This window comes from Numenius arquata, chromosome 2, assembly GCF_964106895.1.
Source record: "Numenius arquata chromosome 2, bNumArq3.hap1.1, whole genome shotgun sequence".
NCBI lineage: Eukaryota > Metazoa > Chordata > Aves > Charadriiformes > Scolopacidae > Numenius > Numenius arquata.
The window spans coordinates 79831747-79857680 of NC_133577.1; the positions used below are offsets into that span (position 1 = coordinate 79831747).

Here is a 25934-nt window from a genome sequence, read left to right on the forward strand (position 1 = left end):
AACAAAACAAGAAGCCAGCAATATTCACTGAGCCAGGGAGGTGTCCCCCCCTCTCCAGCCTGCTCTCCAAGGGGAGCCAAGGAAAGCTCACAGTTTAAGAAGGATTAACCAGGAAAGAGAAGAAATTAAAGCAGTTTTTGAGCAAGATCGTTATGAGTCATGGGAGGCTGAAACAGGTTTTCCTGAGAGAGAAAGTAAATACCCTGGAGAGAAGCCCAGAGAGGTACCAGCACAGCCAAAACTAAAAGGGAGTGTCTGAGAGACAGATGGACAGACAGACAGGGTAGGATTAAGGTGTTCCCAGGTCCAAAGGCCCATGGAAGTGACACAACATCCCTCTGCGAGTGCAAGGAGGGCCCGAGGACTGCTGAGCCGCCTTGGGTGTGAGCGAGAGGAGATCCCAGTGCTGGGGAGGGACCGCAAGCAAAGTGCAGCCACCACCCAGCCCCACAGCTCCTCTCCTTGCCACAGACCCCCTTGGCTGCATCCCCCGGGGTTGGATGGGACAGGACAGGGGTTAGAATTCATCTCACATTTTTATTTCCCCTTCATGCACTGCAGTAAATTGCACAAAGAGCATAAGACTACTGCTTGGTTTTACAAACAGGAGCTGCCCACACATCCAAGGCAACATTTTGGCCCCCCAGATCCACTTGGGCAGCCATGCCCAGCCAAGCACAGTGGCTGCAGCTACAGGCCATAGATATAAAAAAAGAGGTGAACAAAAACTGACCCACAGAGCCCAGGCCATCTCCCTGCCAAGCTGTAAGAACTTGCAATGTCCTCATACCCAGCTGCCCAGGCCACTGTATTTGTGCCAATGCTATTAGTGAACAGTGGCCTGGGCTTTCCCCCTTACACCTGCAGTAAGTCCTAGGTTGCCCCAGGACAGGCAAGGATGCAGGACAGGAGGGGCAAAGGAGACCCACAGGATGAGAGGAGCTCCAGGGGGTGCAAGAAGGGAAGATGACAGCCACAGCAGGGGATGATCCAAAAACCCCTGCAAAGCCCTGCTGGTAGCACAGCTGGTGTACTGGCTGCTGGAGAAAGCCTTGGCACAGAGGCATCGCCTGCGCCAAAACCTTGTCACCTCTTCCTGGGTGTGCACAAGGGGCCAGGCAGGTAGGGATGGGTAAGAACAACCTACACCCCAGGAGACAAGAGCTTCTGCAGCCCCACCAGCTATAAAACACCAGGGCCTGAAGTGACAGGCAGAGAGAGGCCACGCAGAGGGAACCCCAAGGAAAAGGGAAAACAGATTCCTCTCCGGTTCCCTCAGCAGCAAAGCTGGTGGAGTTGCCGCCTACAAAACTCTTTTGATTCCCATGGCACATATCCCACTCCACTGCTGTTTACAGAAAATTAGCCCTGGGCTCTGGTGGGAAGGAAGAAATGAGCGGGTGAGGGTCTGCAACCCAGGAGTCTCAGCAGAGAGCTCAAGCGTGGATTTTAGCAGGTAGAAGAGGAGGAGGAGGAGGAGGGGGGGGGGGTGCCTGAAGTGCAGCTCCAGCACCCGGAGAGATGGTGACAACCAGTCCCTGCAAGAGGGAGCTGTAAAAGATGGATCCTGGGCGCCTGCTGCTTCTCCCTCCCTTTCCCACGCCTGGTTTCTCTGTGGGGCTTTGGAGCCACTCAGCCAAGCGGCCAGAGCAGGGCTGGCAGCGCTAGGAGCAGGGACACGGGGTTTGTGCAGAGGCGGAGGAGAAGAAAGCCCCAGGGGGAGAGCGGCTGCTAGCTTTGCTGCTCAGGGCTTAATGCCCTAAGAGCCCAGCTGACTCCTGCTCAGAAGCAAAGGGAAACCGCAGGCACTCGGGCCGTCCAAGCACCTGATGATGCTGTGTTTCCCCAAACCATGACTGGACAAAGGTTTGGGAAACGCGTCGCCCTTTGCCTGCTGCCCTGGAGCTGCCTGAGCTTTGCCTGGAGTGATGCTGCTGGGCCCGGGACCGCCTCGCCTGGAGCAGGACACGTCAGAAAGGGGCTGCCCAGAGACGTTGCCAACGGGACCTACGTGCACAGCAACATCTCAGGTACTTGAGTGAGCGATCACCCACCTCTCCCTCTGCAGGGCTGCTCGGGGCCCCACCATGCAGGTGCCCGGTGTGAAGGACACGGGGATGGGTTGATGATAGCATGAGGGTGTTTCTCCCATGGGTGTGGAGGCACACCTAGGGTACATGTAGGAGCTGCAGGGCTTTGTGTGGTCCTCACGGCCACAGCAGCTTCTGTGATCTGGGAGAGATGTGTCCTACCAGAGGCAAAGTCTAAGGGTCAGGGAGGAAATTTAATGTTTGACTGTCTTTAAGAGTAAAGTTCTCCTCCATGTTAATCTCTGTGTTTATCATGATGGACCAGGGGACAGGTTTGCTGAACACATCCCTGTCCCTAAGGGCTGAGCTTGGACTCTTGGGAAGAAATGAGGATGGAGATTTTTTAAAAGCACAAATAATCTCCAAATGCTGAGGGTGATATATTTTATTTTTTTTTTAAATCTACTTCCTAGAGCAGAGACACGCCGTTCCCCAGCAAGTGGGATGCAGTGTCAGGGCTGCCATAGGTTGACCACCCACCCAGTGCAGGCAGTCTGTCCACCTTCCTATGCGGGCAGCGGTCCAGAGCAGCCCATGCCATACTACTGAACCCTTCACCTTACCAAACATTTATGAGCTATATGTTGTTTCCAAAATGCCTGTTGGGAACAGTCTCTGGCCCACTTTATCTCCAAAGCACAGTGAAGGACTGCTGAAGGTGCTAGCCAGTGCCAGACAATTTAACCATACAACAGATCTAGCCCAGGCATCTGGGCAGCCCTCCTGACACTGCTGAATTTATTTATATAGACATCTCCACTACCTGTTAACAGCATTACTGGACCTGGAGAAAATCTGATCATATTCAACCTGATCGGTTTCTTGTCAGCCCCTCTGGAGGAGAAGTCTTCATCTTCTCAGCAAGAGAAGACCAAAACCAAACCTCTCTCTTGCTTTAGCTTTACTTGGAATTCCCCTCAAAAGTTCCCCCAAAGCTAGACAGAGCACATTACTGCCTGCGGGTTTTAAGCTTGGCTTAACTAGAGTTGATCAGAGTATTTTCCTTTAATTCAGGATATTGGAACCTGTGACACCTGTTACACAAGAATCTACTCATCCACATTTCCTTGGCCTTCTGTTAGTCTATCCAGGGCTTTTTGCAAGCACATGAACTGACCATCTCTTTTGGAGCCTGCTTCACTCCCAGCTCTCACTATGTACTAGAAAGCTGGAACAAGGACAGCAATAAAGATAAAGGGTACAATGCAGAAAGGATGATCTAAGCAGGATAACTGAGTAGCTCTGAATAGTTGTGGATAACAAATTAGAAAAAAAAAAAAATTAAAGGCTGGGATGGAAAAAGTATCTCTATAGCAGAGAACAGTATTTTTATTGCTTTGAGTTCCAGCCAACAGTATTCTCCCAGAATACTGGGGTATTAAGAAATGCCTGTCCTCTTCCTTTGTCTCCTAAATGCTGCTCTCTGCATGCTGTCCCCACCCTGTACCTTTCCAGTCCCATTTCTGCTGTTCAGCAGCTGCTCACATTGCAGAGTTTGCAACTAGAAGACTTATTTTCCAGATAAAGCCAATAGACTTCCCTACACCTATCCCTCAGGGTTACGCAGAAGTTTCAGAGACTTGCAGGACCTGCAGGAGTGAAGCAGGGGCCTGGCGGCCTTTTCAAAGGCATCACCAGCAGAGGCTTTGTCACCACCTCCACCTAATGTCTCCCCTTCTCTCCCAGCGCCCTGCACAGCTCTCTCCCCACCGCGCTATGGCTACTACTATGTGGACAGAGGCTCGGGCATCTCCTTGGGCTCAGTCCTGGTCTACTGGTGCCAGGAGGGCTACCAGCTGGTGGGCAGCGAGAGGCTCTCCTGCCTCCGCCAGGAGAGCACTTCGTCCTGGAGCCACCCCCCGCCCCACTGCCAGGGTAAGGAGCTCATCGGGGTCACTCAGCCCCTCTGCCCATTCGTAGGATTCCCAAGGGGGTGCAGGCGATCTCCACCCGATTGCTAACTCAGGGCAGTGGGATGGAGGGGAGGTTCCTCACTCTGGCCAAGCTGGTGAGGGCAGGAGGAGGAGGTGGGGTGCCCCAGCCACCCCGAGAGGGGACAGTGGAGGTCCGGCTTGAGCCAGTCAGTGGTTGTCACCACGGGCAAAACGCCACATTTCAGCAGGGTCCCTGTAACAGCGTTTCACGAGCTGCATAAGGCTGGGGGGGAGGGTTGGCAAAGGGTAACCTGTACAGAAGTCACCAAGTTGGGTAAAAACCTGGCACCCGACTCCAGGGCTGATCCGAAAGCTTTCAGCAGGAAGAAAGCTGAACTCCCTAATAACCCAGCACGTGCTGTTTGCGAAAGCGCCTGCGGAGCATGTGCCGGTGGCAAACGGCCCTCGCATTTCCTGTGCTACGAGCTCACCGGGAACGAGTGCCTGAACATCGAAGGAACAAAGTTTATTGCTTTAAGAGCTTTCTCCCTGCGTATTGTGTGCGCACATAAAATAATTTCAGGAAAATTGCCCTCCAGAAAGTTATATATTTTTGCAGCGGCAAGCAAAACCGCAGAAGCTGTAACTACTCTATAGCTTACACTTGAATTATATTGCTGATGCCGGACACTAAGAATTAAAGTCCTGAGGCCCTTTCAGGAACAGTTTATGGGCAAACTTGTGGTGCAATGGCTGGCTAAAAAAGAGTTTGAAATGGAAAAGGTCTGCCACGTTCAACTTTTGCCGCTTCTTTTTCACCTGCTCAACACAAGCAAATCCATTTTTAAAAGGTAGCCTCTCAGAAAGGTCAAATTAGAAACCAAAGTGCTTCAATCACAGGACATCCCTGTTGGTGCTTCAACTCAGCAGCACTCCAGGCAGCTTGCCCTTTAAAAATGAAAACAAAAATAAAGCAATTAGCTTCAATCCAGAGCTGTAAAACCTGAGGATACACAGTCAGTGACTGTCTTTCTTTCATAAAAGTAAACACAGCAAAACAAAAACAGTGAACTTTGTTGCAGTAGGTTACAGGTCCTGCAATAAAACATTCATAAAGCTCATTAGCAAATCTTATCTTCTCATCCCTAAACAAAAGCTGCAGTTTGTGCACTACTTAATACAGAAACAACTGGGGTAAACAACAAAAAAAAACACCCTCCAAACTTTAAATCACACCTTGGGTTCCCCAAAATAAAGAGGTTTTAAGACAGTTTTAAGAAAAAATATCCCCACGCATTTGCTCTCTTTGAAACAAAAAGCAAATCTCTGTACCTTCAGAAGTCTTAGTTTGGTTATTTTCCAAGTGTCCTAAGGTCAGGTGTTTTGAATCTGTGTATTTTATTAGTTTGAAAACATAAACGTATCATTTTTGCAGATGTTAGCAAATTCTTTCATATTATTTTGCCCTTGGGTTGGAAGCCACACCCCTAACATTAGACATTTACAATGCAAACTCATTTAGGTTCCCTATATGGTTTGATCAGGATGTAATTCATCTGTTCTTTCCAGACATCCATTTAAGGGCAGGTAGGGATCACAGACTCAGATGGACCATATACCCATCCAAGAAAATCCTGAAGGAAGTGGCTATTTTTTACACTGAGGGTGGTGAGACACTGGGAGAGGTTGCCCAGAGAGGTGGTAGATGCCCCATCCCTGGAACCATTCAAGGTCAGCTTGGACAGGGCTCTGAGCAACCTGATCTAGTTGAAGATGTCCCTGCGCATGGCAGATGGGTTGAACTAGATGGCCTTTAAAGGTCCCTTCTAACCCAGACTATTCTATGATTACATCCACCAAAGTTTCCAATAATTTTTTTTTTCATGTTTCACAAGCCCATTTTTGCTTTCAAATACTCATGCTTCCTTAATCCATTTTAACTTAACTTTTTTGCCCAACTCTTTCCCCCTTCCCCCTTTCCAACTCTTTCCCCCTTCCCCCTTTCCAACTCTTTCCCCCTTCCCCCTTTCCAACTCTTTCCCCCTTCCCCCTTTCCAACTCTTTCCCCCTTCCCCCTTTCCAACTCTTTCCCCCTTTCCAACTCTTTCCCCCTTTCCAACTCTTTCCCCCTTTCCAACTCTTTCCCCCTTTCCAACTCTTTCCCCCTTTCCAACTCTTTCCCCCTTTCCAACTCTTTCCCCCTTTCCAACTCTTTCCCCCTTCCCCCTTTCCAACTCTTTCCCCCTTCCTCCTTTCCAACTCTTTCCCCCTTCCTCCTTTCCAACTCTTTCCCCCTTCCTCCTTTCCAACTCTTTCCCCCTTTCTTTTCTTTCCCCCTTTTTGCTTTCCAACTCTTTCCCCCTTTTTGCTTTCCAACTCTTTCCCCCTTTCTTTCCAACTCTTTCCCCCTTTTTGCTTTTCAACTTTTCCCTTTTTTTCAACTTTTTCCCCTTCGTAACTTTTCCCCCCTTTTTTATTTTATTTTCAACTTCCCCTCTCCTTGTTTTCCTGTTTAACTTTTTCTCTTTTTAATTTTTTTTTTTTTTTCCTTTTTTCAACTTCTCCCCCCCAACACACTTTTTTCCTCCAAGGATCAGTTAACCAAAATTACATATTCAGTTAAAAAAATAAAAACAAAACCCCAAAAAACCCACAAACAATCAAACAAACCAACCGAGCCAAACCCCAAACCCCAACAAGTTAGCATCATTTCTTTATTTTTTAATTCGGGGCTCAACTCAGGCTACACCTTTGTGCTTTTACGGATGACGCAACCGGCGCGTTATGTCCTTTTTCTCTCCCATGTGATAACCTTCTGCTTTAACTACCCGAAAAAAATACTCACTTTCCGATGCGGTTTGGGGTGGTTTTGTTTTTTTTTTGGGGGGGGAGGATTGGGGAGGGGGGTGTTGGGTCTCCCCCCCCCCCTCCCCCCATTCACTCATCACTTGTTCGTTCAGCCGAACATCACCCACCTTCGCTATTACGGTTATTAATTAAAAAACTACACTCTGAAGAGTAATTTTAGCTTATCCGCAGGGGGCGATGAGCGGGGACCGGGGAGGGAGGGGGGACCGCAACGCCCGCGGACGCGGGCGTTGCGGTCCCCCCTCCCTCCCCGGTCCCCGCTCATCGCCGCCCCGCTCTGCCCCCGCAGCCGCCCCGCAACCCTCGGCCACCGGTTCCCGAGCTGCGGTGGCCGCCTCGCTGTTGAGCGGAGCCGTTATCCTGGCTCTCTCCGTCTCCTTCGCCGTCTGCTGCTGGCGGGACAGGGCGAGGAGGAGCCGCGGGGGGTGAGTACGGAGGATGAGGTGGGGGGGGGGGGGTGGGGGGTGATGAAGTGGGGTGAGGGTTTTTTTTGGGGGGGGGGTTGGTTAAGGAGCAGCCGGGGTTGCTGGAGCTGAAGGAGAGGCGCTGCTGCCATCTGCTGAGACGAGCAGCCCCGTCGGGTTGCACCCACTCGGGACACGGTGTCTTGCAACCCACCTCTCCCACCTTCCTGAAGGTTTCCCCCGCACCTGAAACCAGCCACAGCTTGGCCCGATCCCGCATTAAAAATAATAAAAAATGGCCGCTCCGTCCTGAAGGTACGTTTGGCCCCGATGAGGCTTTACACAAGGGGTCCCAGCAGCTGGGATGCTGCTGGTGATTGCAGAGAGACCTCCTGCAAGGAAACCTACAGCAAAAGCAAAGCTGTTAGCTTGCTAATTAACCAAAATCCTTCCCGTAACAGAGGAAGAAAGGAACAGGCAACACACGGAGGATGGTTGGTGGGAATATCCCTTTTCTGAGTCTAAGTTCAGTGCAACTGCACATACACAGTGAGGTTGGGGGGAAGGAGGAGCATCCTCCTCTGGGAAAGACTGGGAGAGAGCCACGATGGGGAGCAGGGCTGGACAAGCAGAGGTGGAACCAGCCAGGATCAGAGCAACAGCACTTCTTGGTTTTCCCAGCACACGGTCCAGTAGGACCTCTTTGGTACCCCAGACGAGATTGCGGCAACAGGGACCATGCAGGAGCCTACCTAGGATGCAGCTTTAACCCCGAGCCTAATTCCTTATTAGTGGAAGTCCCCAAGGACAAGGAATTAAAAAAACTCTGCAAGAGATGACACTTCTTTCTCTCAGCAGGCATCAACTGTATGCTGGCCTGTTCTTCCCTCGGCTGGCTGGTGCCTCACTGGTCCAGCCCCACCAGCACCCCTTTTCAGCAGGGCTGAAACAGCTTCGGTGCTTTCCTCTGGGAGCAGAGGGAGGGTGTCAAAACCATTGGGTGACAACTTCGGTTTAGGATACAAACATGACAAATCTTTCCATGGGGTGGGGTTGGGTGTATAAATGAAAGCAGCCAGAAAAGAAAGCGCCTGCATGGGCATCTCTCTCTCCACCTTGCAGGCAGCAGCATGGGAGGAAAGTCAGAGGAGGACGAAAACGCAACCCCTCCACCCCTGAGAGGGGCAGGAATGCTTTTGGGAGACTGAGACACTACCACCGGCGTGATTACCACCTCTCAGCCCTCTCCAGCTCCGTGTTCCCAGGGGCATTTGCAGGCTGCAATAACCTGGCTTTCCAAAGGTACACCTCAGGCCCTGTACTGGCACTGCCCCCCCCCCCCCCAGCCCCTCACACCGGGGCAAGAGCCTCTCCCAGACTACCTGGAGGCAGGAGCAGTCAGACATAGAAGCCCACATCGCTTGGGCATTCCATCCCCTGCCTCACCCTCTTTCACGCTCCCCACCTAGCGCCTAACAGCAATGAAACCCCTGCACCCACTCTTTTTCAAGGGGGAGGTGAGCCAGAGGACCATCCTGGCCCTCTTACTACCCCCCCCTTTTCCCTTCACCAGGAGCCCCGAAAACCTACCAAAGCTGTCCCTGCAGAGCTGGCACCCCGAGGCACAGGTCTTGCCCCAGCTGCTGTTACAGCCCGGCACAGCACCCATCGCCGCCCTGCCCAGCCAGCCGCCCCGCAACGTACTGGTGCCTGCCCTGCCCTGCCACGCCGACCTCCCCAGGGACCCGCTCCCCCTCTACTACAGAAGCTACGAGGAACAGAAGCTCTTCAACAAGTTCAGGAGGCTGGTTTGAATATTTAAACTGCCATTCGACTTCCCCCCGCCTTTTTTTTTTTTTTTCCCTCCCTTTTTTTAACACCATCAATTCCTTGAAACTCTGCAGAGCTCAGGAAAGAATTTCACAAGAGCCAATTACTGTACCTGGATTTTCAAATGGGGAAAAACCTGACACTTCATGTTGAAAGGCTTTTTTGATATAATCCTTTTATTTCTCCTCCCATGTCCAGAAGTGCACATTTCAAACAGGAGTACCTGAGTTACAAGCTGCTTAATTGATCATTTTGATGAGATGCATAAAGCCAAGTCTGAGCAGCTCCAGCTTAAACTACGGGCTGAGCATGTGCAGACTTTCAGGTTTTAAACACAGGGGTCTGATTTTCCGTTTAGGGCTCTTTTAAAGGCTGAAAGTGAAGACAGCCAGTTACGAGGAAGGAGGAATCTATGTCATTAGATAATTGGAAGCATTTGCAATTCATTGCACTTGAATGTAGGCTGAGATTTAAATTTTGTTGTTGTTGTTGTTGTTGTGATTCAGAACTCACCATATCCTCCCATTTCTACAGAGACAATCTTGGACTGGCAAGATGCAGTGACAAGTGTGCAAAGATAGCCAGTCAGGAGGAAAACACGAATTTATCTTTAATACAAAGGATGTAGCAGATCTGGAAAAACAAAACAAAACAAACAAAAACCTAAAAAAAAAGGCAATCCACCAAACTTGGGGTTTTCTATCCTTTCTCTCCTGCATTAGAAATTCACATCAGCTGTATCAGGACCTACAGCAGCACCCAAAGAGCTAGCGTAAGTGCCATCATTTGCATTCAGAAAGCAAGGAAACCCATATTTCTGTCCAGGATTTCCTGGGTGGAAAGAGAGGGGTGTGCTCCAGGCAGCACACAGGACACCTGGTCCCCCTGTTGGCGCTGCAGGACAGACCTGTGCACACGTCGCACACCTGACACCCTCCAGGCACACGGGGCTTGATAAGTAACATGGCATCACACGTTTCTTGTGTGCACGGAGATGCTGTTTGTACCTCAGCCAGAAGAGGTGCTGGCAACCCCAAGAGCTGCTGCGTGCACGGGGCAAGGAGTAAGAAGGAGGAACTGGGACATGAACCCCCAGTGTCACTCACCATCTAGCACTCCAGGATGCAAACTTGCACCCTTGATACTCAAACGATTCTGCTGCTACAAAGGCTAGGAGTTTTAGCCCACTGACTTCATTTCCATCAACATTTGCATCACATTTCAAGGAAAGAAGGCTTAAAAGATGCAAGGTAGCACATTTTTGTGATAAAGGCAAGACCTACTGGTGGATGTCTGGGAAACACTGCCGTTTCTCCCCGGAAAGAGGGCTAGGGACGCTCTTTTTTCTATTTCCAATAATAATAAAGGAATCTCTCCCCATTCCACCTCCTGTGTCTTCTTTTCATGTCATCAAGCTATGGTCTGGTGGCTGGCTTTTGATGGGGGGGAGGGAGCAGGTGGTAAAGCTTTCACAGATCCCTTGCAAAAGACAGCACCCACCGTGGCCATTTAGCAGCAACTGCACCATGAGAAGGGAAAAAACCATTCATTCTTCCTAAGACAACTAAAGCTGTAAGAAAGAACAGGAAAAACAGGACCTGCTCTGCATTTCCCTTTGTCTCACGTCCTAACCTTAGGTTTTTCTCTTCCCTCTTTTTCCAGCCAAGTCTAACACCTAGCAAAGGGAATAATCCTGCTTTTCTAGGTAAGCTGTTCCTCCGTCCTCTCCCTCCAGGATGGTCGCGAGACCCCCCCAGAGCACCTGTGGAAAAGGCATTCCGCCTGCAGACACGCCAGCCGTGAGTTCAGGCACAGCGCTAGGGGTGTTTTGGGCTCTCATTAAGACATCGGTGCTATACCCACAGACTACGCTTCCACTTCTGTCTCAAAGTAAATTTGATGGCTGGGCATTCAGCCCAGGATCTGCCCTGGGAACAGCACTGCCCAATTCATGTAGGGAGGAGTTGTCTTGTTAAGAGACAAAACCAGGAAGAAAATGAAAAACAGGATGGGAATAAGACTTCTCATATTTTATTTCCCTCTCTGTTCCTCCCCTTTGTAATCTTTTAAGGAAAAAATAAAACCTCACTACAATTTGCCCTCTCTCCAAGGAGATTTTTGTTCAAAAAAAAATACATTGATGATCTGAAAGGTCCCTTCCAGCCTAGACAATTCTATGATTTGGGACACAGTTTGCCATTGCCTGGATCCAAGCAAGGCTTTAAAAACAAAAAAGTGGAATGTTTCGCTATGTAAGATTAGAGATTGTCACCCACTTCCACTGCAAACTGAAATGACGCACATTTTAAATACAAAAATCTTTTGCCAAACGTGCCCAGAGAGGTGCTGATTTTGAAGTGTCATAGCAAAAAGTTAGCGTTTTCAATAAAAAACTGACACAGTAGTTTTTCATACAGAGAAAAAATGTAGACTTGAAACAAGCATTTTATACAACTGGTATTTAAAAATTATTTACTTGACAAAATTGAGAAGTTTCCTTGGGTAATGTTTCCCTGACTTTTTTTTTGTGTGTGCAAAGTTAAGCTTTCTACCACAAAAATTTGATCCCCAAAACCTTGGCAGTCTTAGCCAAGTGCCTCCTGCAGGGAGGAGCACAGCTAGATCTTCCTCAAAAGTCATCTCAAGCTTGCAGGAGACCAAAACCAACAGAAGAAAGATGGGTTAAGGGCAAGAAGCCCAACTCTACCACGAGTTTCCTTACCAACCCTTTAGTCTTTGCCTCAGTTCCTTCTCACCTTGGACCAGCAAAGAGACACATTAAGGTTGTGAAGAGCCACACTCAGCTTCACCCCAGAAAGGCACCCTGAGTAAGGCAACAAGAAGTACCATTTGCATTTATTTACCAAAAGGAGAAGGAAAGTAACTATATTGAAGCTTTAAGTGATTCGTAAATGGGAAGAAACAAACCTCACAAGCCTATAATCCCACACGTTCTCGCCACATCAATCAGCAGTTGCTGCTGGACTGACATCTACCCAACCCATCTTCACCAGAGCCTCACATGAGGTGCTGCCCTCCACCATTTCCCCCCTGCAGACCAAAGAAACCCCAGTTTTCTCCACACTAGGGAACGAGCTTTCCAGCTGTTGAAGATCCTGGCCTCTCTACAACTGAGGCTGAAGCTCTGAGAGGTTTAGTTGCAATGTTTTATGCAACATCAAATGAAATATCCAATTATAGAATATATTATAGATCACATTCCTATTTATAATTTAAATTAAAAAAATATGTATGCAATACCCAATAGAAAGAGGCCCTGAAACTGGAGGAAGTCATCTGAAGGTGGATAGAGATAGCTGAAGGTCAGCTCATTGCCAATTTGTGCCCCAGGCAAACCTCACAAGCAGTTGCTTTCTGCTCAGGGGCTGAATAAAGAGAGCAAGCACCCTCAGTTTTTTTTTTTTAAAAATAAGATTTTAAGCTTCAGACTCCACATTGGAAACCTCAGCCTGCAAGCTTACCTAGAAAGAGCTAAATAAATTTTGGTCACAACTTTAAATTCTTCAGTGAAGGTCACCGTTCCAGCCTCCTCAGACTGTCAGCACCAACAGAAGAGATTTCAGACCCTCCCTGAAGATCTGGGCAAGATTAATGCTGAGACCTGTAACATTCAAATGCTAAAGCCATGAAACTCCAAGAAGATATTCTTTGTGATCTTGAAAAGAACAGCCACCATCTCCCGGTACAAGCTTTCTCAACTACTATTTGCTGTGCTGGTAGGAAGAGGAGAGAGCTGAGCAAGTCCCACCCTCTGCAGGCATCTCTGAAATGAAGAGGTATTTGTCAAATCTTTAAGTCTGAAGACTGGAGGGAGAAAATAGTACTCCAGCAAGATTCTGCAGGAGAACACAACAGTAACTGTGCAGTGAGAGCACTGAGTGACCCACTGAGAGACCCCACCTCACGTGTTCCAGGAGATGGGCTCCTCGTGAACACCACAGGGTCAGGCAGATCACACTCCCATCAGCTTTAGCTGAACAACGATCTTCTATACTGTTGTCCTCCACGGTGACACCCTCTGTTTAAACATCTCGCCATACCTAGCATCACTGCCATCAGCACCACCCTAAACCAGTGCTTTTCATCAGCAAAGCCAGTAACCTTGCTGCCGTGACTCAACTCACCTCAAACCTCCACCACGCAGCAGTTCAGACTCCTGCATCCCCACAAGGGGCTCTCGCTTCCTGTACTCGTATGGCAAGAACTTCACTTGACCATTTCCATCTCAGGAGCCTTCACTGTGCCACATCAACACAAGCCGAGGGCAGAGGCAAACCCCAGAAAGAAGGGGAGATGAAGATCTTGCTCGTATACAGTGCTCTCACACGTAGATCAAAGCATACTGAGGCTACAGCGTTTCTTACACTACATCTCAAAGCTATGACAATATTTCACCTTTATCCTCTTGAGAAGCTTTATTTACAGCAAACCCCATAAACAGACGAGGACCTGTGAGCTCTTTCCCACCAGTGGAATGCCTCAAAGTAGGGAAAAAGAGATGCTGGGATTTGGGAGAATCACAGAATCACAGAATCACAGAGGTTGGAAGGGACCTTTTAAGATCATCTAGTCCAACCAATGAAAAAAAAAAAAAAAAAAAACACACACAACACAAAAAAACAAAAACAAAACCACCACACACGCAACCCACACACACACCACCACACCACCCAACACTAATCCATATTCCCAAGCACTATGTCAACTCCTCTCTTGAATACCTCCAGGGATGGTGCCTCAACCACCGCCCATTCCAATGCCTGACAACCCTTTCAGTAAAGAAATATTTCCTAATATCTAACCTGAACTTCCCCTGGCGCAACTTGAGGCCATTACCCCTTGTCCTATCATCTGTAACTTGGGAGAAGAGACCGACCCCCGCCTCTCTACAGCCTCCTTTCAGGTACTTGTAGAGAGCAATAAGGTCTCCCCTCAGTCTCCTCTTCCCCAGACTGAACAACCCCAGCTCCCTCAGCCTCTCTTCGTAAGACTTGTGCTCCAGACCCCTCACCAGCTTCGTTGCCCTTCTCTGGACCTGCTCCAGCACCTCAATGTCTTTCCTGTGGTAGGGGGCCCAAAACTGGACGCAGTACTCGAGGTGGGGTCTCACCAGTGCCGAGTACAGGGGGACGATCACCTCTCGGGTCCTACTCACTACACTGTTCTTGATACAGGCCAGGATGCTGTTGGCCTTTTTGGCCACCTGGGCACACTGCTGGCTCATGTTCAGCCTACAGTCGACCAACACCCCCAGGTCCTTTTCTGCCAGGCAGCTCTCCAGCCATTCTTCCCCAAGCCTGTAGCGCTGCCTGGGGTTGCTGTGACCCAAGTGCAGGACCCGGCACTTGGCCTTATTGAACCTCATCCCGTTGGTCTCAGCCCATCGATCCAGCCTGTCTAGATCCCTCTGCAAAGCCTCTCTACCCTCCAGCAGATCAACACTGCCACCCAGCTTGGTGTCGTCTGCAAATTTGCTGAGGGTGCTTTCGATCCCCTCGTCCAGATCATTGATAAAGATGTTGAAGAGAAGGAGCACAAGTTCTTGCAGTTACTATATCCATATTCAACCACAACACCCGACAATAAATCAGTGAAGTAGAAAGCACTTCTATAGGTAGTGATATAGAAACACACTGCTGGAAGATAAGGCAACAACTACTCTTAATAGACATACATCCCTGTCAAATAGCACTTTACATTATTTGCTTTGTGCACGTGCTAAAAATTCATGTCACCAGCAGCTGGCCAGCTGGACTGGAGAAGAGCTCATTCCCCTTGAATCAGGAGTACGTACAACCCCTTCAAGTAGGGCTGGTGACAACTCCAGTCCCTGAACCCTTCAAGTACCGTGCCACCTCCCAATGCTTCTTGACACACCTCAGTTCTGAGCAGTAAATTTTGATTCCAGCACACAACACTTCCTGCAGGGAATCAGTCCCAGGCAACACAGGACCTGCCACACAGTTGATTGACATATGTTGGAGACCAACAGATTTGGATAGACCAACTGGAGACCAACACCAGACCAACATAGATTTGGAGACCAAACCTAAGCTCCTTTGCAACTTAAGGCAACTTCCATGCATCCTGAGGAGAAGGACGAACAAGCAGCACCCTGGGAACTGTTCTACAATCTTTTCCAAGTGTATTTTTCTAAGCTCCCTTGCAAGGGTGAGGGAGGAAACTGGTGCATAGTTCACCCACCCCCCCAGAGGAAAAAGGGTGTTCAAGGCTAAGACATCTCCACAGCAGCACGGTCATCTCTACAGAGCTGTAAAAAAACCACCAACCAAAAAAATCCCACCAAACACACAAAACCACCACCACCACCACAAAAGCCACCCCACACAAGAAAACCCAAACACACTGCATTTTCCCTAAAATCCAACGTATTGAACATCTATGATGAAACGAGCATCTCAGACAAAAACTTTCTGAAGGACAGAGTCCATGATGGAGGGGAAGGAAAACAAAAATTATGAGTTCAGGAACTAGAATACAAACTGCTTAACTTCATGATTAAAAACTGTCACGGAAATTGTCAATGACATTTTAAGTATAGTTAAAACAGCCCTGTCGAGACACTGCATTTAAGGGCACATACCTCCTCACACTTGACTTGCAAGTAGGAAATGGAAGTTACGAAAGGAAAAGGAATTAATCCAGTGGCTCTTCACTTTACCTAGAAGGCGACATTATACTCCTTGCTGTACTCTAGAAACATCATTGCCTTATTGAATATTAATTTTTTTTTAAAAAGCCAGGAACCCTTAGCATCACTCCAGCACTGCTGATGCCCAAATTACTATGCTTGGATTGCAAATTGTTTTTGAAGAATGCAACAGAACTTATTGTACCAACACAACAATGGCTAATAACTCCCTCTCTTCCCTGTGTAACTGTTACGGAGGAGGAACCTGGCCCATTCTCTTTCTCCAATTTCACCTCTGCCAGGCACCATCTACCAAACGTGTTGCTAGTCCTGGGTCACCAGCCTTTCAGTCAAGCACTGTTCCTGGCTTAAAGCAAGAGCTGCACGTGGCCGTACAATACATAAAGCAACAGATCGTGCACCGAGATGACCACATGGACAAAGACGACACACAGATGCTCTTCTTCCAGTAAAGGCTCCCGTATGGGATTTCTTGTCGCCCCAACAGTCCATGAACAACTGAAAACCTCAGGAGAAACTAAGAGAGCTCCGCAGGGCTGAACAGAGTGAAATTCCAGGCTCCTTCCTGACTGGGGGCATGCAGGAATCAGCACCTGACAGTAAGATAAAAGTAGGCTAAGAGAGGTAGAAGCTGCACCCCCACGCATCAACCTGAGCACTGATATGTTTTAATGCTCGAACACCAATGCTACCCAACCAATGCTACCCAAGTCTTTCTTGGGGGTGGGCGGGAGGGTGGCACCATAAAGAGAAAAATCATTCTAGTTGCAAGCCTTTTCTTTAAGGTCTGTAGGCCGACCACAGAAGCTACTGGATGGCAGCAGGGAATAAGCACTGTCCTGAGCAGCTGAAGCCTATTTTCTAGTGGCAACAAACCAAACAGACACAGGTTTCCCTCAGCACATCTTAAACTGCCACAAAGAGACAAACTGATTAAAAACTGAAGGCGGCAGCAGCTTCAGGAATTGCTGTGGTACCTTTCTGGGAGGTTTGTTTATTTTCAGGGTCAGGAAAGGCACACTTCTAAAAGAGAAAGGTTAAAGATGGAAAATGTTTTAACATCAGGGGAAGGAGGAAAAAAAACAAAACAAAAAAACCAAAAAACTAAGCACCCACAAGAAGAAAAAACCAACCAGACAAAAAGCCCATTGCACCTTCACCAGCACCTCCAGCAGACTGTTCTCACTGGGTTGCTTCCCAGTGCCAGCAGCCTGTGCTGCCGCAGGAGAGTGCTCCCTGCCTGCGGTCACAGCAGGCAGCGCTTCTCCCTCCACCCCCAGCCGTGACTGCAGGGAACTGTGCAGGGACTGACCGGGTGAAGAAAAGGTTTGTTTTGCTGAAGGGTGTTGGCATCACAGGATGCACACGTTCTCCTAAGTAACCAGGGCACACCAGTAATTTGCAGCAGCGATGCCTGTCCAGAAACAGTACACGCAGTTCCTGCACACAGACAGTAAAGGCAGCACTAAACAGCAACACGGATAAAAGAGCCAAAGCAGGCAATCGCCAACAATTGATGTTTTAGAAATCAGGATATTTAGAGTCACTTTATGCAGATTCAATGCCTGGTTCCCCTGCCCAGCGATTGATTCAGGACTGGCTTCCCTTCCCCGCACAGTGAAAGCCCTGTCTCCCCCCCCATTAGGTGCCCACAGTTCAACAGGGTGAATTCCCTTCCTCCCCCCTGCCAGGGGAAAACATTTTAGGAGGGCAGCCAGCCTGAACCATACAGCTGAGAAATCCTTCTGCACAGGCACTTCTAGCACCTCAGGCTCTCAGCCATCTCTCGTGAGCCACGCCAATCCAGCAGCCCAGTCACAAGTTTGCTGGTTCTAAATACCAAGACTGATCTCTGCTGAAGTCTAAGGGCTGGCTGGAAGCCTTCTGTATGTTACCAGCTCTTCGTCCCCTGTTGCACAGTGACATTATTTTGCACCTCTAAGTGAGGATGCTGATGGAAAGAGGAAGTTGTAACTAGAATGCTCCGCCACACCTTCAGACACATTCTTGCATGCCATCCCAAGTGACATGGCATTTAATTCAGAAAGCATAAACAAGTTTTTCATGCTTTGGATTTGAAAGGACACCACCACCAAAGGTTAGAGACAGACAGCCTCTAGCTATTGCCACCGGCAAAGACAACAATCCCTTTAAACATTTAAAGTGTGTATGCTTTTCCCACCCTTTCAGTGCAGATGTCACCCTGCAAAGCAGTATTTCCACAAAAAAGTAACTTCGGTTTAGATGAACAGGAGAAAAATAAATCACGCAATGACATACGGTTTTACCAGATGCAGTAATTCAAAATCCAAGTTTGAAAAAATGAAAAGCAAACATAAAGTCATCATCAAGTTTTCTGTTTTATTTAAGATTTTAGTTTTAATTCTGAAGAAAGAGGTACATTTCCTTGGTTTTAGTTTTAGAGTCAGGTTATAACCATGTTTATTTATCTGTTTCCTTTTTTCCTGTCTTTTCAATACTGCACAAACGTCCAGAAACTACAGGGTTAAGTAAAAGCTGCAGGCAGAGGAGGTCAGAGGTTGCTCCTGATGGTGATCATGTGGCCCCAATGCAGTGCTATCCCAGAGTGCCCTAATCAGGTGAATCTTTGTTTTTTTTAAAAAAAAAGAAAGAGAGACTGACAGAGGAGACAGAAAGACTGAAGTAAATATCACTCGTGTTTCAGCTGCTTATAATTATATTATGTATACGCTAGGTATTAAATCTGTGAATACTTTTAAAACATTAAAGTTTACTTTAAATCTAAAGCCAAAATTAAAGAAAAATCTTATTCTCCCCTCTTTAAACCACTCTTTAGCAATATGCCAGTTACTCGTAGCTATAAGTGTTTTTTGTCTTTCAACACACTTCATGTCAAACTCTTACTGACTGACACAATAAAATCCCCCTTAAAAAAAAAAACATAGCAATTTCCCTGTGTAGTGCCACACTGAATGCAAAATAAATGCTAGGCCACTGCTTGCCCCACATGTTCAGTAAATTCATTTAAATTAAATACCTTTTTCATGTTTCTGCATTTGATTCTGCATTGCAATTTTTCCCCTACTGCAGATTGACACTTTTCCACTAGGCAGAAATACTCATGTGCAAAAGACTTAAGACAGTAATATTCTCCTTAAGCATTGAGACTGCATTTTGATTTCTCTCTCTCTTTTTTCTTAGAACTGTTAGAAAATATTTCAAACAGTGTATTTTAAACACTGGCTCAGCAGAAACTTAACAAAAAGATACAGTCACGACCCTGTGATGGCATTGCATTTGGGGGGGAGGTTTGATCAGGAACTGGATTCTTCAGAAAGAAAGATATGACAGGGAACAGTAGGTGGGCATGGGGAGGAGTCAGGGTGGGACACTTCCTGCATTTCTAACGTTTTGGGTTTTATTTTTCTTTTTTTTTTTTTTTCTTTTTCCTCCTTTCCTAATGACGATCCAGCGCTGAGCTCTGTAGTAGATCTGTGGGGGTTTTACTGGGGGGTCTGAAGGCTGTCTGAAAGCCTGGGGGTGGGGAATGGAAGCTGGTGGGGTTTGAAGGAGGAGAGTAGGGATTCCAACTGGCTCTGTGCAGAGGGATCTGTGTGCCGAAGGGGTTACTGTGGTGCGTCTGTGATGGTGCTGCACTGGGGCCGTCCACCTCTGTGAGGGCCTGAAGAGATTTTAGCCAATGTGGAGGATTGTCATCTTGAAGGGTGTCTAAACTGTTTCCTGTGGAGGCTGGGATACCTATGAAGAGAAGAAAACAAACAGGGATACAGGCAAGTCAGAGCAGAAACGGTAAGCTGAGCATGAAGGAGGTCAATTTAACCTAACAAAAAGCAACAACGAGAAAACATGATTAGTTTGTACAGAGAATGCATTTTTACGTTACTACATATAATTACCCTGCCCGCAAAACATTTAACATTAAATCCAGAGAAGAGAAAGTTCCCCCTCAGAGCACTTCTTCATAAAACACACATTTTGCTATCAAACACCCTGCACAAGGACTGCATCCCTGTTGACGTGACCTTACCGCACCAAACTACCAGTACACTGCATGCTTTGCCTCCTACTCTGCCTACTTGAATCATGCTTCAGCCTCTCTAACAGGGAAACACAACCAGACAGCCTTATAAAAGAGAGCTTTATAAACAAGTGGAGTACGTCCCTTTTTAAATAACAAAGTCCAGTGAATGCCTTCAGTGCCTCAGGACCAGCGGCGCACATACCGGACATGCCATCCAGCAGAAGGGACACCTACGTTGACCCTATAGATAAGCGCTGATCGGCCTGACTGCCTGCAAAGGTCCCGGGCATGCATTGCAAAGGCCTAAGTGACACTTTGTTATACCTAGTGGTTCCACAAAAATTCCTGGACCCTTGAGGTTTTGTGGATGGAAGCTGGAAGAGACCACCGCATACTGACTTTTGTGTTTTGTTTTGGTTTTTTTTTTCCAGATGTAAATCAGTTTGTGCCAAATACCCATTTGATGGTTTGCCAGCGGAGCTGAAGGAGTGAGAAACGGTTACCTGTGATGATTGCGGGGTCCATCCAGCTGCCAGGGCTGTCCCAATTCAGGCTGTCGGTGGTGGCAGTGTTGGACGTTGGTACACTGTGGTTGGCGTTGGAGGGGGAAGAAGCATTGGGCAGTCCACCAAAGTTGATGTTAATGTTCGGTAGAAGTGCCCTTAGCCCGTCCTGCCATTCCTTCATATTTAAACTCTCTACAGAACTGCTGTTGTCTGGGAGATTTACCAACAAAAAAAAAATGAAAGATAAAAAAATAAAAAGCTGAAGTTAGAAACAGATGTCCTTCTTTGGTGGGGTATGGGATTTTGTTTTTACTTTTTAAACTAAGCATTTAATACTTTCCCTGTCCAAAAACTAGGGTCAATGTTTGTATGACTGATGAATTACTCAGATGGCTGGCAGGTTTTAAACCAAGTGTAAGGGAGTGGGAGAAAGATTTAACTCCTCCCCCAATTCGTATTTCCCCATTTTTTTTCAGTTCAGAGATTCAAACAATCAAGGGCACAGTGGCTCTCCCTCTATTTCTAACAGGGGAAAAACCTACCAGATCCTGTATGAGAAGACCTTTGTTGCAAAATAGGTAACCCAATTCAGCTGCTTTATTAACAGGCAGCAGGCTCAAAAGGGTTGTTTTCTCTGAAGTATATTAAAATGAAGAAAGGCTAGGTAGGGCTTTGCAATAGAAACTGAACATGAGGAACCAGGGAGGCGGAGGAATATCACAAGAGTTTTTTGGTTTGTTACAGCTCGCTCATTCACAGCCCTACAGATGTTCTTCCGAAGGAAGCGGCAATTAGGTTCTCATGAAGTTGGAGGGAGTGCAATTTCCTCTTGCAGTTGAAGAACAGTAGCAAAAATTCTTTAGAGACCTTTCAGAATAATTCCTGACACAGCAACATCCTCAAAATTTTGGTTAGAAGCAAACCAGATGGACACCAAAACAGTCAAGTCTCTACTATTTGCCATAAACATTTCAGGGCATGTATTGAAAAAGGACATCAGGATAATGTGGCTATTAGCACTACAGCAAATAATCCCTGAACACCAACATTAAACCATGCTATCTAGAACAAACTATCTGGTTCTACCAACCATCTCTTGCTTCAGGTATCTCAAGGCAAAACAAACTAGACACGACCATCCTAGTATTTATCAGCCAATACAGAAAGTAATACAATTAACTTGTGGTCAAATATATTTGAAAAGAAAGTGTGGGTACTAAGTTGGCAGTACGCTCTTTTTGACAAAAGTTACAACACAACTTTTTTTTTTTTTTAAACCATGTCTGCCTGTCCTAACTGAAGAAAGGACTTTGATGTCAATGAGAAGCATTACAGTGGGATACTTACATAATACTGCTACTTCATCAACAACGGAAAGGATTTAAGTCTTCATGGAAAATTAGAGGATACCACTAACTTGCAATTCTGTATGTTGAAGAGTGAAGAAAGCAGTCTCCCTTGCTATCAAAGCCTGCCATAGCAATTTTTCTAAAGCTGAATGCTCAGAAAGAACTGATGTCTCAAGCAATTACCTTTTTGTAACTAGAGGGGGGAAAAACAGCAAGTTCTTGAAATCCTGTGCTTTCATGCAGAAGTTTCTTTCCCCAGGCCAAAGTTTTTTAGAATAAACTTTATATAAGATTCTGCTTCTGTACAGAATTACAGCAAAAAACTTCAATCACAAATCACAGCAAGCCATACCTCAGCCCATGCCACCAACTGAACTTCAAAACAAATTACTATGCAAATCTGCTATATCCGCTTTGCCTATGACGACTGTTGGAGCGATGCATGCATTTCTAACCCTATGCATGCCTAATGCAGCTGTTCCAGTACAAGCATCCATCTGCAGGCTTAAACGCCCCCACAGAGCGGCATGGCAGCTGACACCCACAACATCCGTGGCCAGACAGACTGATGCTGCCCATGGAGCTCGGGCAGGGCTAACAGCAAAGCTGCAAGGAGTGTAATACAAAAATCATCTCCTCTGCCTGGGCAAGTTTGCAGAATACATTTGACCACAGACTCCGGAAGGCTTATAGTCAACTGCTGTTATCCCCACTCACCAGCTGAGGCTGGGGAAATCACTATTCCTCAGAGGCTACAGCATGAGGTACCTCCATGGGGAAGACAAGACAACTCCTACCTAAGCATTCCCATAAGCAAAGGCAGGTCAAAAATCAGGTAGTGGAAGTAAATCCAAAAGCCTGCCCTTTACTACATGCATCATGGTGCATCTAAAGATTAAAACTTTAGTGCTACAGGAGAAAAAAATAGCAGTAACAGAAGTGTAGCTCTGCCTGAAGCAAGTAGCTTAAGATCAGCTTTTTAGTAACACCTTAGCACACAGAAGTAATCAAGCCTCCAGACATCAGTGTGACCATACCCACACACTGTGTGCAGCAATGTGGTCTGTGGGGCCTGGTGTACGAGTCACCGTGGGTGACAAATGCAGACTTATCAGTGATTTGTTCTGTGTTTGTTTAGCATCAAACCATAGTGCATACAACTGGCTTTCACTTCTACCTTAATTTCTCTCACTGTAAATCAAATGTACTTCTTGTTCCCTCCAGAGCTCCCACTCTTTTCTTTGCAATATTAATGCACACAAACAGTTTAAAAGAGTTTGGTGCAATACATTTTTCATTCAAACCTATGAAAAATTTGTGTTTTTTTTTAAAAAACAAAAAAACTAGTTATATGATCCTGGGGTTGAAAAAAATATAATCAAAATTAAGTAATAATCAGAAATATCCTTGATAGATACTTGCTCACAACCCTCTTGAACATCCATAAGCCTATTTGAGACAAGTTCTAAATTAATTTTTTGGAACAAAAAAATAGCCAGCTCACGATCACAGAAATAACTGTGCAACAGATTTTGCATGGGACACCATTAGTTTCCACTTTTATTTTCTCACCACTGCTTCCAACAGCTTGTGCAAAGAACTGCAGCTGTTTAATTACTTGCTTCTACTACAGGGCAAAAAGCACACACACAAGATGCTTACTAGGACCATGCACGAGTAAACATACTCATCACAATCCTTGCAGGCCGGGGTTCTGCAAACTCATTATGATCTTAATCATGGGTTTTACTAACCCCCAATATGCCCTTAAAGCTCATGTGCAAGAAAATAAACACGTGTAGTAAACTACACAACTACAACACATCATTGAGGAGGTCTAATGAAGTACAAAGCCACCAAGATGGCATAAGGTATGGGTGGGAAAATAAATATAGTAGGGCATTAGGCCATCTTGGGCTAAGAAAATGTGCCTATTTTTGTCATATTATTCTCCATTAAAAAAACCCACCATAATACAGCATACCTGAGAGTACAGAAAGATAGCAAGCAGTTGAGAGACAAGATTTTCATGGAACAGAAAAGGCTGGCACTATTTGGTGAGGAGACGTTGACCTGTGAGGCAGGCATAGTGCACCATCTATGGTGTACTCTAACAGAAATTGAGGAAGACTGTCCTTTATCTCAACTGTCAGTACAAAATCCACTTGGAATCACAGAAGTCAAGAGATGAAGGGCCTAAAAGGATTCAGTATCTATAAAAACTATTATTTGCTAGCAATAAGGAAATTTGTTTATTAAAATCTTGTGCTCCTGGGTACAAGAGTGACAAAACGGAGAATTCCAGAAGATTTATTTATTGTCTTTCACAGAAAACTGGGTTTGTGGGGCTGAAAGTCAAGCTATGACAAAAGCATCGCCCCCTGACACCAAAGAAAAAGCAAGCACCGCATTCATTTCTCAGATGTCTGTAACAGGGTTTTCAAGCTTGGCTAATAAATGCAGAGTGAAAAGAAAAACACACCAAAAAAAACCAACCCCAAACACAACCAAAGTTTCACAGCTTTGTCAGACTTCCAGCCTTTACGAAGAAATGCTGCAATTAAGTTATTCTTGTAATATGGTATCTGGTAAGGGATTAAAATGCATTAAGGTGTCAAAGTAGATGGGATCAATAGAGAATGCAATGATCTAGAACACTCCCTGCACTGCCCTCCAAGGCCTCCGTTACTGGTTACAATAGGTAAAACCTGCAGTTAGAAAAACTCCTGATGCAACCCAAGTACATGAGCAATCAGCAGGCACCACACAGCAATACCCAAACCAAACAACTAAATGAGCATGCCCTCGCTGGAGTCCAACAAGTTTTAAACAACAGACCAAGTGAAAAATGCAAGTTCACCCCAAAGGCAGGAACGACTTCTACCACCTGAAGAAAATAAGTATCTTCAGAAGAAAATTACTACTCATCCTTTTTGTTAATTTTTATGCTTCACCATGAAGCTAGTACCACAGTTAAAAAAATGAGAAAAAAGATAGCTCTCAGTTAAAGAAAGTATTTGCCTATTATCTTTCCCTACTTATAAATTTAATTGGTTGAAGGGAGTAGTTTCTTGACTAGCTAGCAATTTAAACTAGCAATTTCTTGACTAGCTGGCAATTTAAACTAGCAATTTAAAGGAGTATCCCACGGATAGTGGGAAAACAGAGAAGAAAACAAGTTAAAACCCAGTTGACTGCAATTAAGAGATTTTACACGCCAAGATAAATTGGGAGATTCCTATCCCCATGCCTCAGCTTTGCCTCTGAGAGAGAGAATAACCAGGTGAAGCTCACTGAAAGCACCACTATTCACGTGAAAAAAAGGCTCTAAACATAACCCTATCTGATGTAGTGGAAACGTGTTCACAGAGGTGAACGGATCCCTCAGTTTTAGCAGTGAACTTTTTCATGTGTTTGAGGTAGTATGCCAGCATGAAATAAAAGCACTTGTACATAAAATTTTCAGAGTCAACCATTGCCTTAAAGTGAGCAAAGGGGGAAAAAAAAAAGCTTTATCACAAACTTAATCCACACCCATCACACCCAATTTAAATAAAAAAAAACAAAACTTAAAGTTAGCTTAAAATAGAAATGATTGAGAAGCCTGAACATTAATCTCTATAAAAACTGGTCATTTAATGAATTTCTAAGTAAAGTTGTGGCCCCATCATTACATCCTACCAGACAGTCTGGGAGTGTTACTTACTAATTTGAAGGTAGTTATTCCTTCAAATCAAAGCAGTATTTATTTGGGAGAGAGATGGCAAGGAGTATGATGGCCAAGCCAGCAGCACTGTTCTGTTGTACATAATCAATACTTCAGAAGACATCTGCACAAGCGTCAGCTGCATTGACACAGGCCGTTACATGACTTCATAAATTCTGACAAATGACATCACAAAGTAGACCCAAAGGTGTTTCAGATTTGGCTGCACCACATTTGTGATGCTGGCGCACTTGATCTTTTATATTGAGGGTAATGGGATAAGCACGTCTTACAGTTTACTTGGTGGGAAACAAGCCCACTAAAACAAGTGTCCTACAGAGATTAGTCCATTTCAAATTATTGCCTCAAGTTGATACAGGTCTATGGCCAAATCTGTATCAAAATTCACACAGTACATGCTTAAATAAATACGACTAATAACAAAGATAACAAGACCAGTAAGTATAAAGCAAGAGTATTTCTTTGCCAAAATTATATTCCAAGCTACTAGAACAGCCCGATTTTGTACTAATTGTGTGAAGCCATTAAATATCTTTATGCCAAGAGCTCTAAATATTCTAGTCCCACT

At 46.1% G+C, this 25934-nt stretch overlaps 2 protein-coding genes across 10 annotated transcripts in view; one reads left to right on the forward strand and one right to left on the reverse strand.

Annotated features, from left to right (window-relative positions):
- The first annotated feature begins 1852 nt into the window (after nt 1-1852).
- On the forward strand, nt 1853-9050 carry LOC141462577 (uncharacterized). The gene is made up of 5 exons (XM_074144524.1): nt 1853-2030; nt 3777-3965; nt 7122-7257; nt 8359-8538; nt 8810-9050. The coding sequence occupies exons 1-5, from the start codon at nt 1853-1855 to the stop codon at nt 9048-9050; spliced, it is 924 nt and encodes a 307-aa protein (XP_074000625.1).
- A 9052-nt stretch (nt 9051-18102) lies between these two features.
- The window catches only part of CNOT4 (CCR4-NOT transcription complex subunit 4), an 84580-nt gene continuing 76748 nt past the window's right edge, over nt 18103-25934 (reverse strand). For 6 of the 9 annotated variants that reach the window (XM_074163227.1, XM_074163237.1, XM_074163245.1 and 3 more), the window contains 2 exons: nt 20288-20500; nt 18109-19501 (listed from right to left, as the gene is read on the reverse strand). In XM_074163227.1, the coding sequence (XP_074019328.1) occupies nt 19200-19501; nt 20288-20500 (515 nt within the window). In that variant the 3' untranslated portion in view covers nt 18109-19199. Of the gene's footprint in view, nt 19502-20287; nt 20501-25934 lie in introns of all 9 variants that reach the window. The other 3 variants (XM_074163274.1, XM_074163283.1, XM_074163264.1) reach the window with 1 other exon arrangement.